The 16,261-nt window shown below is 46.4% G+C and overlaps 2 protein-coding genes across 2 annotated transcripts; both read right to left on the bottom strand.

Moving 5' to 3' along the window:
- Window positions 1-633: 633 nt before the first annotated feature.
- LOC117486806 (zinc finger protein 513-like) lies at window positions 634-11,816 on the bottom strand. Its single transcript, XM_034135359.1, has 7 exons — window positions 11,697-11,816; window positions 11,249-11,419; window positions 8,938-9,060; window positions 8,054-8,188; window positions 6,667-7,116; window positions 2,369-2,538; window positions 634-1,234 (listed from the first exon to the last, which is right to left on the bottom strand). Exons 2-7 carry the CDS (start codon window positions 11,286-11,288, stop codon window positions 659-661), a joined length of 1,494 nt encoding a protein of 497 aa, XP_033991250.1. The 5' UTR covers window positions 11,289-11,419; window positions 11,697-11,816; the 3' UTR covers window positions 634-658.
- An 816-nt stretch (window positions 11,817-12,632) lies between these two features.
- Window positions 12,633-14,351, bottom strand: LOC117486815 (cyclin-dependent kinase 11A-like). The gene is made up of 2 exons (XM_034135375.1): window positions 13,934-14,351; window positions 12,633-13,083 (listed from the first exon to the last, which is right to left on the bottom strand). The coding sequence occupies exons 1-2, from the start codon at window positions 14,286-14,288 to the stop codon at window positions 12,800-12,802; spliced, it is 639 nt and encodes a 212-aa protein (XP_033991266.1). The 5' UTR covers window positions 14,289-14,351; the 3' UTR covers window positions 12,633-12,799.
- Window positions 14,352-16,261: the final 1,910 nt, after the last annotated feature.

Below are 16,261 nucleotides of genomic sequence, written 5' to 3'. Positions count from 1 at the left end.
GCTTCTGAGATCATCTTCATGAAAATGAAAAATATAGATTATCTGCAGATTCAGATCCATGACACACAGAAAGTCTGAGGACGGCATTTACTGAAGAACACACACTTTCATTGATTCAAAGTGTGTGTGTGTGTAGCTCAAACACACACACTGCCACTTCTTTAAAGTCAGTGCAGCATTACAGTCCGTCAGAAGGCACCTGAGCTTTCTCCAACCTGAGCTGGAGGTTCACACACACACACACACACACACACACACACACACACACACACACACACACACACACACACACACACACACACACACACACACACACACACACACACACCCACACACACACACACCACACACACACACACACACCACACACACACACACACACACACACACACACACACACACACACACACACAACACACCACACACACACACACACACACACACACACACACACACACACACACACACACACACACACACACACACACACACACACACACACACACACACACAGTTCCTGACCCTCCCTCCCTCACACACACACACTCCCTCACACACACAATTTCTCTCACACACACTTTCTCTCACACACACTCCCTCCCTCACACACTCCCTCCCTCCCTCACACACACACACACACACACACACACACTTCCTCTCACACACACTCTCTCTCTCTGTGTTCCTCTCCGGCCTCTCCTCCCCAGCGGAGACTGTCTCCAGGTGTGTGTTTGTCCCAGCTGTCCGTGTTGTGTCCGTGTTTCCTCTGGTGTCTCTTGTAGTTGTCCCAGTGTCCCGTGGTGTAGTCACACTCTGCGCAGGCGTAGGGTTTCTCTCCCGTGTGCCGCAGCATGTGCCTCTTCAGGTTCATGCTCTGGTTGCAGGAGTATCCGCACACCCCGCAGTGAAAAGGTTTTGCTCCCGAGTGGATCCTCTCGTGCCTCCGCAGGTTGGCCAGGTTCCCGCAGGCGTAGCTGCAGGACGGGCACTCGTACGGTTTCTCTCCCGTGTGAACGCGCAGGTGCCTCTTCAGGTTGTCGGGGTGCGAGGAGGTGTAGGAGCAGTGGGGGCAGCGGTGGGGCTTCTCCGAGGAGTGTGTGTGTGCGTGGCGGGCCAGGTGGTTGGGGTAGTGAGAGAGGAAGGGGCAGTGAGGGCAGCCGTACAGCTTGGAGCCTCGAGAGCGACCACGAGACCCCGAGGAGTCTTTGGAGAGCAGCGAGCAGCGACGACACACCTGGAAGCACACAGCACACACTCAATTATCATAATAATAGATTATATAGCGCCTTTCAAGGGACCCAAGGCCGCTTTACATGGTAAACAAACAAACAAACAAACAAACAAACAAGAAGGGCAAATAATAAAGTACAAATGAAATTAATAGCAGTAGGAGTGGAAGCAGGGGTAAGGGGGTTAGGGTGTAGGAGGTGAGGAGGTTAGGGTGTAGGAGGTGAGGAGGTTAGGGTGTAGGAGGTGAGGGGTTAGGGTGTAGGAGGTGAGGGGGTTAGGGTGTAGGAGGTGAGGGGGTTAGGGTGTAGGAGGTGAGGGGGTTAGGGTGTAGGAGGTGAGGGGTTAAGGTGTAGGAGGTGAGGGCGGTTATGTGTAGGAAGGTGAGGGGAGGGTTTAAGGTGTGAGGAGGGTTAGGGTGTACGTTTTGAGGGTGTAGGTGGTGAGGTGAGGGGGTTAGGTGTAGGGTGAGGGGGTAAGGGTGTAGGAGGTGAGGGGGTTAGGGTGTAGGAGGTGAGGGGGTTAAGGTGTAGGAGGTGAGGGGGTAAGGGTGTAGGAGGTGAGGGTTAAGGTGTAGGAGGTGAGGGGGTTAAGGTGTAGGAGGTGAGGGGGTAAGGGTGTAGGAGGTGAGGGGGTTAGGGTGTAGGAGGTGAGGGGGTTAGGGTGTAGGAGGTGAGGGGGTTAGGGTGTAGGAGGTGAGGGGGTTAGGTGTAGGAGGTGAGGGGGTTAAGGTGTAGGAGGTGAGGGGGGTTAGGGTGTAGGAGGTGAGGGGGTTAAGGTGTAGGAGGTGAGGGGGTTAGGGTGTAGGAGGTGAGGGGGTTAAGGTGTAGGAGGTGAGGGGTTAGGGAGTAGGAGGTGAGGGGGTTAAGGTGTAGGAGGTGAGGGGTTAAGGTGTAGGAGGTGAGGGGGTTAGGGTGTAGGAGGTGAGGGGGTTAGGGAGTAGGAGATGAGGGGGTTAGGGTGTAGGAGGTGAGGGGGTTAAGGTGTAGGAGGTGAGGGGGTTAGGGTGTAGGAGGTGAGGGGGTTAGTGTGTAGGAGGTGAGGAGGTGAGGGGGTTAGGGTGTAGGAGGTGAGGGGTGATGCAGAGAACCTCCTATGTTCCCTAAAGCCTGTTGGTGTCTCCTAAACATGGTGAAGCTACCTGTGCTGCGTCGCCCTCCCCGTCGCCCTCAGCTTTGTCCCCCTCCAGGTCAGACTCCTCCAGGGTGAGGCCACACATCTGGCAGCACAGGGGGAAAAGAAGCACTGGGAGCGGGGCGGAGGGAGAGCCCAGACCTCCCAACGTCTGGAGGAACGTCAGCTCTGAGATCACTGTGTGGAGGAGAGACAGAAGGAGTCAGCTCAGAGAGGAGAGACATAAGGAGACAGCTCAGAGAGGAGAGACAGAAAGAGACAGCTCAGAGAGGAGAGACATAAGGAGACAGCTCAGAGAGGAGAGACAGAAAGAGTCAGCTCAGAGAGGAGAGACAGCTCAGAGAGGAGAGACAGCTCAGAGAGGAGAGACAGAAGGAGACAGCTCAGAGAGGAGAGACAGAAAGAGACAGCTCAGAGAGGAGAGACAGCTCAGAGAGGAGAGACAGAAAGAGACAGCTCAGAGAGGAGAGACAGAAGGAGACAGCTCAGAGAGGAGAGACATAAGGAGACAGCTCAGAGAGGAGAGACAGAAAGAGTCAGCTCAGAGAGGAGAGACAGCTCAGAGAGGAGAGACAGCTCAGAGAGGAGAGACAGAAGGAGACAGCTCAGAGAGGAGAGACAGAAAGAGACAGCTCAGAGAGGAGAGACAGAAGGAGTCAGCTCAGAGAGGAGAGACAGAAGGAGTCAGCTCAGAGAGGAGAGACAGAAAGAGACAGCTCAGAGAGGAGAGACAGAAGGAGACAGCTCAGAGAGGAGAGACAGAAAGAGACAGCTCAGAGAGGAGAGACAGAAAGAGACAGCTCAGAGAGGAGAGACAGAAGGAGACAGCTCAGAGAGGAGAGACAGAAGGAGACAGCTCAGAGAGGAGAGACAGAAGGAGACAGCTCAGAGAGGAGAGACAGAAAGAGACAGCTCAGAGAGGAGAGACAGAAGGAGACAGCTCAGAGAGGAGAGACAGAAAGAGACAGCTCAGAGAGGAGAGACAGAAAGAGACAGCTCAGAGAGGAGAGACAGAAGGAGACAGCTCAGAGAGGAGAGACAGAAGGAGACAGCTCAGAGAGGAGAGACAGAAGGAGACAGCTCAGAGAGGAGAGACAGAAGGAGACAGCTCAGAGGAGAGACAGAAAGAGACAGCTCAGAGGAGAGACAGAAGGAGTCAGCTCAGAGAGGAGAGACAGCTCAGAGAGGAGAGACAGAAGGAGACAGCTCAGAGAGGAGAGACAGAAGGAGTCAGCTCAGAGAGGAGAGACAGAAGGAGTCAGCTCAGAGAGGAGAGACAGCTCAGAGAGGAGAGACAGAAGGAGACAGCTCAGAGAGGAGAGACAGAAGGAGTCAGCTCAGAGGAGAGACAGAAAGAGACAGCTCAGAGGAGAGACAGAAGGAGTCAGCTCAGAGAGGAGAGACAGAAGGAGACAGCTCAGAGAGGAGAGACAGAAGGAGACAGCTCAGAGAGGAGAGACAGAAAGAGACAGCTCAGAGGAGAGACAGAAGGAGACAGCTCAGAGAGGAGAGACAGAAGGAGACAGCTCAGAGAGGAGAGACAGAAGGAGTCAGCTCAGAGAGGAGAGACAGCTCAGAGAGGAGAGACAGAAGGAGACAGCTCAGAGAGGAGAGACAGAAGGAGTCAGCTCTGAGAGGAGAGACAGAAGGAGACAGCTCAGAGAGGAGAGACAGAAAGAGACAGCTCTGAGAGGAGAGACAGAAAGAGACAGCTCAGAGAGGAGAGACAGAAAGAGACAGCTCAGAGAGGAGAGACAGAAAGAGACAGCTCAGAGAGGAGAGACAGCTCAGAGAGGAGAGACAGAAGGAGACAGCTCAGAGAGGAGAGACAGAAGGAGTCAGCTCAGAGGAGAGACAGCTCAGAGAGGAGAGACAGCTCAGAGAGGAGAGACAGAAGGAGACAGCTCAGAGAGGAGAGACAGAAGGAGTCAGCTCAGAGGAGAGACAGAAGGAGACAGCTCAGAGAGGAGAGACAGAAGGAGACAGCTCAGAGAGGAGAGACAGAAGGAGACAGCTCAGAGAGGAGAGACAGAAGGAGTCAGCTCAGAGGAGAGACAGAAGGAGACAGCTCAGAGAGGAGAGACAGAAGGAGACAGCTCAGAGAGGAGAGACAGAAGGAGTCAGCTCAGAGGAGAGACAGAAGGAGACAGCTCAGAGAGGAGAGACAGAAGGAGACAGCTCAGAGAGGAGAGACAGAAGGAGACAGCTCAGAGAGGAGAGACAGAAGGAGACAGCTCAGAGAGGAGAGACAGAAGGAGTCAGCTCAGAGAGGAGAGACAGCTCAGAGAGGAGAGACAGAAGGAGACAGCTCTGAGAGGAGAGACAGAAGGAGTCTCAAGCGTCCTCCTTCTACTTCCTCCCGGTTCTCCTCTCCTGTGCTCCTTAGCTTTGCACGTTACATTTGAAGTGAGTGTTTCTCTCAGATGTTGAAGTCATAAAGTGTGAGACTAAAGTGTGGGAAAGACGATCTGAAGCAGCTGAGTTCAGCGACTCTCAGGTCGAGGAGCACTCAACCAGAAACCATTTCTCTTCCTCTTTTTGAAAACTCTCTCAGTTTCCACTCTTCAGTTCCTCTTTCTCTGCTCAGTGCTTAAACACATTGAAAGAAGTGTGGCGAGCAGCTAAGTGTTAACATGTGATACGTGTTGTAAGCCATGCTCCTGAGTTTCTTCAAAGAGACCATAAGTGTCTGTCTGCAGCGTGCTATTGAGCATAGGGTCTTCAGGGTCTTGTAACATGTGATTGTAAAAGGTCCAAAGGTACAATATAGAGCTGTGTAAACTACAAAGAAGTGTTTAAAACCTGTGAGATTCTTGGAGTAATGTGAGGAAATATTTCCACCAGGTTAGTGAGAGTGGTGTAGAGTGCAAACTATGCAAAGTGAAACGTGTGTATCATAGGTCAATTAGCTCAATGCTTAACCACATAACATTAAAACATAAAGCCATGAGACAGGATACCAGATGATAGCCAGGGACATGTAACTTCCTCTGAGCTTCGTCCAGGGAGAGGGGGTCCGACAACGATCAATACATTGGAGAAATTCGACTTGGTTTCTATATTTATTTAAAAATGTATTTGTTATTACGTATAGGATATGTACATTTGGTTAACCGTTTTTTTTGGGGGTCGAATACTCGAATATACATTTGCTTTCAAATTCCCATCCCTAGCGTCTGTGTTTCTATTTCGTTATATCTTGTTATGTCTTGAGTGTCTAAGGTTTCAGATCCACGACATTACCTTCTTATTTGTCTAATAACCTCTGTGGGATTGCAAGAGAAACTGATCAATGATTCATGGACAAAGTGTGTCTTTTGTTATATTAAATAAAGTAATAAAGAAAGTCAATATAGAGGGTATATGCAGGAGTCCTGAAGTCACATGGAAGACCTTTTAAGACCTTTTTTAAGACCCTTTCCATACATTTTAAGACCTCATCGCCACTTGGAGTTTTAACCGGTTACACACTTTCCCTCACATTGACTATATACAGTATTGATTGTCCTTCCTCCTTATCTTCCAACCATTTGGACGCAGACTTGCATTTCCCCATAACGATGTTGCTTAACAACCGGCGTAAACTGACCTTCACGCGCTATCAAGCAGTGAGCGTGCGATGTCCTGTTCAGATGACGTCAAACCCAACGGGATGCCATCAATAAACTACACAGAATCACACTACACACCTACGCAATGATTACATTCAGGCACACTGTAGAATACAACCTCTTTGGACCATTTATATACTTATTGAAAACAAGCTACCAAATGTAATACCTTGGGAAATGCCGTTTAATACTTTTTAATAGCCTTAATTTTCTCTAAATTGATTGATCAACTGTTAATACTTTGTAAGACCCCGCGGACACCCTGATGAACAAGTGAAATGGATCTGAAATGCAGGAACGATGCAGCTTCCTCCTCAGAGGAGAAAGAAGTTCTGCTCACAGTCTCTCTGTGTATTCATGAGAGGAAACAGCTGCTCCTCCATCCCATCACTAAACCATTAAACCCCCTCGCCTTTAACCATTTCAATCCACCTTTTACTTCCTTTGCCCTCCTGACATGTAAACCCTTAACATCTGTCTCTGCTAAACACATACAAGACTAACAATACACTTGAACAGAGTAAAAGGCAATCAGAGTATAAGACTATATGTTTTAAATGATTATATGATCATTTGACACGACAGTATTCTGGAAGAAGTAGTTCCTCCTGGTTCTCGCTAGCTTTGTAAGTTACATTTGAAGTGATTGTTAGTCTCAGATGTTGTGGATGATTATACGATGATTTGACATTACCTTGTTCACTTTCAGCCTTTTTCCTGCGGCCTCTCCTCTTCTCCTTCTCCCTCTTCTCCTTCCTCTCCTGGTTGTGCATGCGCTGGTGCCTGCGCAGGTTCCCCAGCGAGCTGCATGCGTACTCGCAGACGGGGCAGCGGTAGGGTTTCTCCCCGGTGTGTGTGCGGGCGTGTCGCTGCAGATTCACCAGCTGAGCCGAGGCGTAGTCGCACACGGGGCAGCGGTAGGGCTTGTGGCCGTCGTGCGTCCTCATGTGGCGCTTCAGGTGGTTGGAGTAGCGCGAGGTGAAGGTGCACAGCGAGCAGGAGAACAGTTTGGGAGCGTCCTCCGTCGCCTTCCTCCTCTTACTGTCCGAGTCCCCGCTCGACTCCTCCACCTGAGAGGAGGCGCCCTGCTGCAGGCCATCACAGGTGAGACAGTAGAGCTCCGCCCCCAGGTCCAGACCCACACCTGGAACACAGACAGCACTTATAACCAGAGAGGGCAAAGTACACACTTCTTTACTCAAGTAGAAGTACACATACTCTGGTAAAAGTAGAAGTACTGACTAAACTTCTTTACTCAAGTAGAAGTACAGATACTCGTGTTTAAAAATACTCTGGTGAAAGTAGAAGTACTGACTAAACTTCTTTACTCAAGTCAAAGTAAAGAGGCTTTGAAATGTACTTCAGTAAAAAGTACCCATAACTAGCAGCTGTTTTAAAGAGTACCTGACCTCCCTTTATATTAATAGAACAATAATGTCATTGTTAGCTAATGAATGTTTCCATGCTGAACAACGGCAACATGACAACGTTTTCATTGGTCCCTCTTCTTTAGAGAAGACCAGGAAATGATGGATACACGGATCGTGTTCAAATCAATAGGCACGCAATGACTCTAAATAATAATGATCACGCCACCTGACCAAACACAAAAACTCATCAGAAAAATAAGTAGTGGAGTAAAGTACTGATACCAGAAACATGTACTTAAGTACAGTAACAAAGTATTTGTACTCCACTACTTCCCACCTCTGCTTCTAACTTACACACTGGATAGAAAACACACATTGTATTAACGTCTTAATGTGTGCATATGTACAAATGTGTCTGTTGATTGTGTATATACATATTTTTATTTTTGTATTCCTCTGGATTGTGGGAAACAGTATTTCGATCTCTCTGTCTGTACACACACACTGAAAAATTCACAATGAAGTTGACTTTGAGCTCTGGGCTTCTCTCTTCGGTGGACAATATTACAGCAGACTACAGCCCCTAGAGACTAAATCAAGAGCAGGGAAACATCCATTTTGAACCAAAAGAGTGACTGAAATGTCCGAGAACATCCTATACATTCTGTCCAGGTGGTTTTCTCTATAGAAACACAGTCAAATGAGAGTTACCTAGATCCAACCCTGCTCCCAGAGGAGTGTCTCCCAGCAGCTGACCACAGCCTCGACAGGAGAGGAACGCTGGGAAGGTGGAGTCTGTCGGAGCCGAGGGATCCTCCTCCACGCTCAGAGAAAACACCGTCATGCCTGGAGAGGAGACAAGGAAACATTCATGAGCGCAGATACAAGGTTCCCCGAAGACACAGAGCTTTTCCTTTGAAGGTTTGACCATCAGACACGGACACAATGACTCAAAACCTTCCAGTGTTTGTTGTTCAGTACCTGACTAATGTGTGTGTGAGTGTGTGTGAGACTGAGTGTGTGTGAGACTGAGTGTGTGTGAGACTGAGTGTGTGTGAGAGAGTGTGTTTGAGTGAGTGTGTGACTGTGTGACTGTGTGTGTGTGTGTGTGTGTGTGTGTGTGTGTGTGTGTGAGACTGAGTGTGTGTGAGCGAGTGTGTGACTGTGTGTGTGTGTGTGTGTGTGAGACTGAGTGTGTGTGAGCGAGTGTGTGACTGTGTGTGTGTGTGTGTGTGTGTGTGTGAGACTGAGTGTGTGTGAGACTGAGTGTGTTTGAGTGAGTGAGCGAGTGTGTGAGTGTGTGACTGTGTGTGTGTGTGAGAGTGTTAAGAGGGTGAGTTAGTGTGTGTGTGTGTGTGTGTGTGTGTGAGTGTTAAGAGGGTGTATGTGAGAGTGTGAGTGTGTGGGTGAGAGAGAGTGCAAATGTTTGTGTGTGTGTGTGTGTGTGTGTGTGTGTGTGTGTGTGTGTGTGTGTGTGTGAGACTGCGAGTGCGTGTGTGTGTGTGTCTGTGAGTGTGTTTGAGAGAGTGTGTGACTGTGCGAGTGCGAGTGTGTGACTGTGCGAGTGCGAGTGTGTGTGTGTGTGTGCCACTGACCGGACTCTCTATCCAGCCCCATAATGTCAGAGTCTCCAAACTCCAGCTCCCCGCTCAGCAGGAAGTCGCTCTCCAGAACGAGGCAGCCGGGCTCACACACCCCCTCCCCGTCCTCAGAATCCACTGAACACACACACACAGAGAGAGAGTAAACAATCCAGGGGAAGTAAAAAGAATATTTGTGAGAGGGTGGAGAGGAAGCAAGAGGACATCAGTGAGGATGAGATAAGAGGAGGAAGAGTGAGGGGGGTCAGGAAGAGGAAGAGGAGTGAAACATGGGATAAGAAGTAGAGGTGGGAAGTAGATGTACATGTTTCTGGTATCAGTACTTTACTCCACTACTTTTTACTTTGACTTCTTACATGTTGAACCCAAATACCTGTACTTTCTACTTCTCACATGTTGAACCCAAATACCTGTACTTTCTACTTCTCACATGTTGAACCCAAATACCTGTACTTTCTACTTCTTACATGTTGAACCCAAATACCTGTACTTTCTACTTCTCACATGTTGAACCCAAATACCTGTACTTTCTACTTCTTACATGTTGAACCCAAATACCTGTACTTTCTACTTCTTACATGTTGAACTCAAATACCTGAACTTTCTACTTCTTACATGTTGAACACAAATACCTGTACTTTCTACTTCTTACATTTTGAACCCAAATACCTGTACTTTCTACTTCTTACATGTTGAACACAAATACCTGTACTTTCTACTTCTTACATGTTGAACCCAAATACCTGTACTTTCTACTTCTCACATGTTGAACACAAATACCTGTACTTTCTACTTCTTACATGTTGAACACAAATACCTGTACTTTCTACTTCTTACATGTTGAACACAAATACCTGTACTTTCTACTTCTTACATGTTGAACTCAAATACCTGTACTTTCTACTTCTTACATGTTGAACCCAAATACCTGTACTTTCTACTTCTTACATGTTGAACACAAATACCTGTACTTTCTACTTCTTACATGTTGAACCCAAATACCTGTACTTTCTACTTCTCACATTTCCCAAACAGGCTGGTTCCTTTAGTTTGAATGTGTGTTTGGTGGCGTGATCATTATTATTTAGAGTCATTGCGTGCCTATTGATTTGAACACGATCCGTGTATCCATCATTTCCTGGTCTTCTCTAAAGAAGAGGGACCAATGAAAACGTTGTCATGTTGCCGTTGTTCAGCATGGAAACATTCATTAGCTAACAATGACATTATTGTTCTATTAATATAAAGGGAGGTCAGGTACTCTTTAAAACAGCTGCTAGTTATGGGTACTTTTTACTGAAGTACATTTCAAAGTTCTTTACTTCTACTTGAGTAAAGAAGTTTAGTCAGTACTTCTACTTTCACCAGAGTATATTTAAACACGAGTATCTGTACTTCTACTTGAGTAAAGGATGTGTGTACTTCTACTTGAGTAAAGGATGTGTGTACTTCTACTTGAGTAAAGGATGTGTGTACTTCTACTTAGTAAAGGATGTGTGTACTTCTCCTCTCTGCACAGAACACATGTGGAGGATTCTTAGAAGAGAGGAAGAAGCATGAAGAGAGAGGTCAGGGTCAGGCCTGCGAACAGGAAGTGGAGACAGGAAGCAGACAGGAAGTGGACCGCCAAAAAATCCAGGATGAGATAAAAACACTAACATGTCGTCTACTGAGAGGACTACAGCTAGCTTTAACTCCACGAGGACGTCCATATGTTAATCATGGCTGCTCAGCTTGAGTCTCATCTTTAAGAACGTGGGATTTAAACTGGATTTCACATGGAGCAATAACAGGAAAGAAACACGTCCTTAAAGTGGGACTGGTGTGTAGAGAGAGACCAACACTCTGAATACAGTCAGAAACAGATAGAAGACGACAAACTACATTTAAACACTATATTAAGACTCAAACAGCTGGAAAACAACATTTAAAACTCTAAAAACAGACAGAAATAACCGTTAAAACTACATTTGGACACTAGATAGAGACTCAAACAGCTGGAAAACAACATTTGGACACTAGATAGAGACTCAAACAGCTGGAAAACAACATTTGGACACTAGATAGAGACTCAAACAGCTAGAAAACTACATTTGGAAACTAGATAGAGACTCAAACAGCTGGAAAACAACATTTGGACACTAGATAGAGACTCAAACAGCTGGAAAACTACATTTGGAAACTAGATAGAGACTCAAACAGCTAGAAAACTACATTTGGAAACTAGATAGAGACTCAAACAGCTAGAAAACTACATTTAAAACAGTAAATAAAGAGTTAAGAAACAGCTGGAGAGGAAACTCACATTTGACCGGCTGCGGGTTGGACTGTTTCCTCCGCGGCATGGTGTCTCTTTCTGTCCCGGATCCGGTTCTATCTGCGGGGCTGAAGTCCAGCTAACTGCATGACGTCAACGTCATCATCATCATCATCATCTTCTTCACCACCTCCTTCCTCTTCCTCATTGGTGTCATCACTATGGAAACGGTCCCACAACGTGTACACCAATCAGAAATGACTTGTTCAATTCAGTAAATGACAGTTTAAAAGGTAGTCTCCAATGTGATATGATGCTAAACAACACGTGTTTGTTTGTCAACATGTTTGTTATTGTTCCGCAGTAAATAGACGCGGCCATCTTGTTAGCCACCTAGCTAGTTAGCCAACTTCCAACATTCAAAATGTAAACCGTAAAAACTACAAATTTCGGGGGAGAACTACATTCCTAAATGCCTCCTCGCGGATAAACGTACCTGTGATAAAGTCCCCCCGAAATACTGTCCTCGACAAAGTTTCGCAAACTGTTTAAAATTAGCTCTTTTGTTGCCGAGTGCAAATCCAGCTCGCTGCTGCTGACACGCCGGGTCCGGGCTCCCGATGACGTCAGTGACAGGAGCAGAGGATTGTGGGATTTGTAGTCCTTATTGGATACATCTGTTTAACAGCAACAAAACACTTCCATTTTTGGAGTTTCTACTAAGAGAAATACTTTTGATTGGCTAATCAACCTTATTATATTGCTTTTTGTACACATATGGTCACTTTTAAAATATATATTGCTACTTATCCGTTTGAATATGTAAGTATATTCTCAATACTTCTGCTGCTATGATAATGTAAATGTCCCTGTTGTGGTACAAACAAAGGACTTCGGATTCTGATCTTTTTGGTTTTATCTTTCAAGCAAAGATAACAGATTAAAATAATGTATTTATTTGTTAGCGATTCATTTGTCAGTTTCAGGTCAATTAAACGTATATTGATCACACTCACAAATCATTTTTTCACATTCAAAGTTATTATATATCTTTCTATATTGTGGGATTTGTAGTCCTTGTGCGCTCCTTATTTTAACAAATGTTTAATTATTCATAAATAAGTAAAGCGGAAACTCTTTAAAGGTTATTTTCCATATAAAAAACTTTGGTTTGGTAAATTGTAATAGAAAATACATGTCCGCGATGTTCATTAAACATGATAGTAAAAAGTAAAAATGTACTAGTTAACATTGTAGTACAAAAATATCATAATAAATATCTAGAAATATATAAATTATAAGTTACCTCAAATAACTTAAATCAGTATGATGCTTTGTAAACTTGTTTAATATCACTATTCAATAATAAATATGATGTAATACTGATTATTAGACTGTGCAGTTTACAATAACTAGAACACGCATATCACAGAACTATACATTTATACTTTATTTCAGTTTCTTCCCAAAAATATGATGCTTAAGGTGTACCACAAGGCTCTATCCTGGGCCCCTATACGTTTCTCTAAACGATGCCGCTATCATCTTTAACCACAAGAGCTCAGAGAGCCAACAGAACAAAAACTCTTTCTGGTTAAATTACGAATCCATCATGGCCTCAAACTCCTCGATCCTCTGTCGGGTGTTTCCTCTCCGGATCCTTCTGTACGACACGGTTTTGAACTTCGACGCTTGTGGCTTGCCGTTCTTCTTCTTGTTGTCAGCCTTGCCGTTCGTAAGGCCAGAGTTTTGACCTTCATCCGGTTCTCCTTCCTCAGCCTCCATCACAGGATTGGATGAGTTTTGTGTTCTTCGTCCTCCTCCTTCTTCTTCGGCCATTAGTGACGCTTCTGGATCCATCAACGCCACTCTCAACCTGCAAGCTGATGCCAAATAATGGAAACTATTATGTTAATTAAAATACAGGTTTTGACAGGTTAGGTCATTTAGTTTGATCATTTATCAAACACTCTCTGCTATATAACATGTGCACTATTATTAATAATGTTTTACAATAACTTGCAATTACGTATCTTGCACTACTCAATACTGCTCGTCACTGTACAGTTTTTACATTCATTATTTGACCGTCTATGTTACATGTAGATATTTAATTGCTCTTTTTACTGCACTGTTAGTGTACAGTTTTATTATCCTGTGTTTATTGTATTTTTGTAACTCTGACACAAGTATTTCCTTTGGGATAAATAAAGTCCTATCTTATCTTATCTCTCTCATTAAAGGGGGACACAGCTCCCATTAAAGGGGGACACAGCTCCCATTAAAGGGGGACACAGCTCCCATTAAAGGGGGACACAGCTCCCATTAAAGGGGGACACAGCTCCCATTAAAGGGGGACACAGCTCCCATTAAAGGGGGACACTACACACACAAACACGGGTCGATTTTAGTTTTTTTTGGGGCTGTTTTCCTTCCATTTGGTGAGTTTAGATTTCACCTGAACTCCCCAAAAGCTAGCATTAGCTTCATTAGCATATCTAAACAAAACCTGTAGTATAAAAAATGGGGGAGTGTTATTATGGTCTGTTAATTGATTACCTTAATCAACACAAACCCAATAAGACTAACTTAGAAAATGAGTCCCTGTGGAGCTTTTTGAGTGACTGTCATCTCTGGGGACATTTAATGAGGTTTCAATTAATGAACACACTGAACGCTTAACGATACAGTACAATTAAGGTAAAAAAGGCAGCCATAAGAGCCAGAGCCTACCTGTCTGCGGTCCAGGTGTAGCGTCCCTGACGACGGCGGAGGTTTCTCCCGGAGACGACGTCTTTATTTCGAGTCTTTCCTCCAAACTCTGCGTCTCGTCGTCTCTCAGATCCAGACGAGCAGACTTTGTGTCCGTCAGACTTTGTGTTGTTTCTCTGTCGCTGCTCGCTGAGCTGGGATAAACGTCCTCATTCTGGTTTCTGGCAGAGTCCTCTTCCTCCTCTTCCTCCTCTTCCTCCTCTTCCTCCTCTTCCTCTTCATGACTCAGCGTTTCTGCAGGTGATGGCTTTTGGGAATCTGACGGATGGTTGGCTTCCTCTTTCCTCTCTGCTTCTCCATCCTCTAAGGCCGTCATCTCCTCCTCTTCTTCAACATGACGTCCTGTTATCTCTCCTTCCTCCTTTTCTCCTGCTGTCTCCTCCTCTTCTTCAACATGACGTCCTGTTATCTCTCCTTCCTCCTTTTCTCCCGCTGTCTCCTCCTCTTCTTCAACATGACGTCCTGTTATCTCTCCTTCCTCCTTTTCTCCCGCTGTCTCCTCCTCTTCTTCAACATGACGTCCTGTTATCTCTCCTTCCTCCTTTTCTCTCTCTTCTTGTTCCTCCTCCAAAACCTCATTTTCTTTTTCCTCTTCATCCCTCTGTTCTTCAACCTCGTCTTCATCATCGCTCTTCTCCTCGTTTCCTGCTCTTTCCTCTTCACCTCCATTCTCTAAAACCTCCTTTTCTTCCTCCTCTACTTCTTCATCTTCTATATCCGCCTCTCCTTGCTCTTCTTCATCCTCATTTTCTAGCTCCTGCTCTTCCTCTCTTCCCTCCTCCTCTTCCTCCTCTCCTTCCTCCTCTCCTGCCAACCTGTTCTCACTTCCTCCTTCCTTCCCCTCCTCCGCTGTCTCTTCGTCACGCAGCATGGTGTCCTCCAAAGACAGAATATCTCCAAAGAGTCCGACGGCCTGAATCACCCGAGAGACGATGGAGCTTTCCTCCTCGTCTTCAGCCGCCCACCAGCTCGCCATGATGCACCAAATAAGAAACCCTGAGTCTGCACCTCCACTTCGTTATGAAAGGGTTTCATTTATGCTGATTGAGAAACGCAGAACGTCACTTTAAAATCCAATGGCCACGTTTTCTGCCTCGAGTTCGTAAGCCTCTAATCTCTCAGGAGCTCTGGTTCTGTTTCACCTCTTTAAAAAACACCAGTCATTGTTTTAACTTTATAGAATAGAATGAGAGGGATGAGACCCTCTGTAATGGTCTCACATGCAGAGCACACAGTGACATGTGTTCTCTGCATTTAACCCATCCTAGCACCAGGAGTCTAGCACCAGGAGTCTAGCGCCAGGAGACTAGCGCCAGGAGTCTAGCACCAGGAGTCTAGCACCAGGAGTCTAGCACCAGGAGTCTAGCACCAGGAGTCTAGCACCAGGAGTCTAGTACCAGGAGACTAGCTCCAGGAGTCTAGCACCAGGAGTCTAGCACCAGGAGTCTAGTAGTAGGAGTCTAGCGCCAGGAGTCTAGTACCAGGAGACTAGCGCCAGGAGTCTAGCACCAGGAGTCTAGCACCAGGAGTCTAGCACCAGGAGTCTAGTACCAGGAGTCTAGCGCCAGGGGTCTAGTACCTAGCACCAGGAGTCTAGTGCCAGGAGTCTAGTACCAGGAGTCTAGTGCCAGGAGTCTAGTAGCAGGAGTCTAGTACCAGGAGTCTAGTAGCAGGAGTCTAGTACCTAGCACCAGGAGTCTAGTGCCAGGAGTCTAGTACCAGGAGTCTAGTAGCAGGAGTCTAGTACCTAGCACCAGGAGTCTAGCGCCAGGGGTCTAGCACCAGGAGTCTAGTAGCAGGAGTCTAGTACCTAGCACCAGGAGTCTAGTGCCAGGAGTCTAGTACCAGGAGTCTAGTACCAGGAGACTAGTACCAGGAGTCTAGTACCAGGAGTCTAGTACCAGGAGTCTAGTACCAGGAGACTAGTACCAGGAGTCTAGTACCAGGAGTCTAGTACCAGGAGACTAGTACCAGGAGTCTAGTGCCAGGGGTCTAGAACCAGGAGTCTAGTACCAGGAGTCTAGTGCCAGGAGTCTAGTGCCAGGGTCTAGTACCAGGAGTCTAGTACCAGGAGTCTAGTGCCAGGAGTCTAGTACCAGGAGTCTAGTACCAGGAGTCTAGTACCAGGAGTCTAGTACCAGGAGTCTAGTACCAGGAGTCTAGTGCCAGGAGTCTAGTACCAGGAGACTAGTACCAGGAGTCTAGTGCCAGGGTCTAGTACCAGGAGTCTAGTACCAGGAGTCTAGTGCCAGGAGTCTAGTACCAGGAGTCTAGTACCAGGAGTCTAGT

This window comes from Trematomus bernacchii, unplaced genomic scaffold (assembly GCF_902827165.1).
Source record: "Trematomus bernacchii unplaced genomic scaffold, fTreBer1.1, whole genome shotgun sequence".
NCBI lineage: Eukaryota > Metazoa > Chordata > Actinopteri > Perciformes > Nototheniidae > Trematomus > Trematomus bernacchii.
This window is presented reverse-complemented; position numbering and strand designations above follow the sequence as displayed.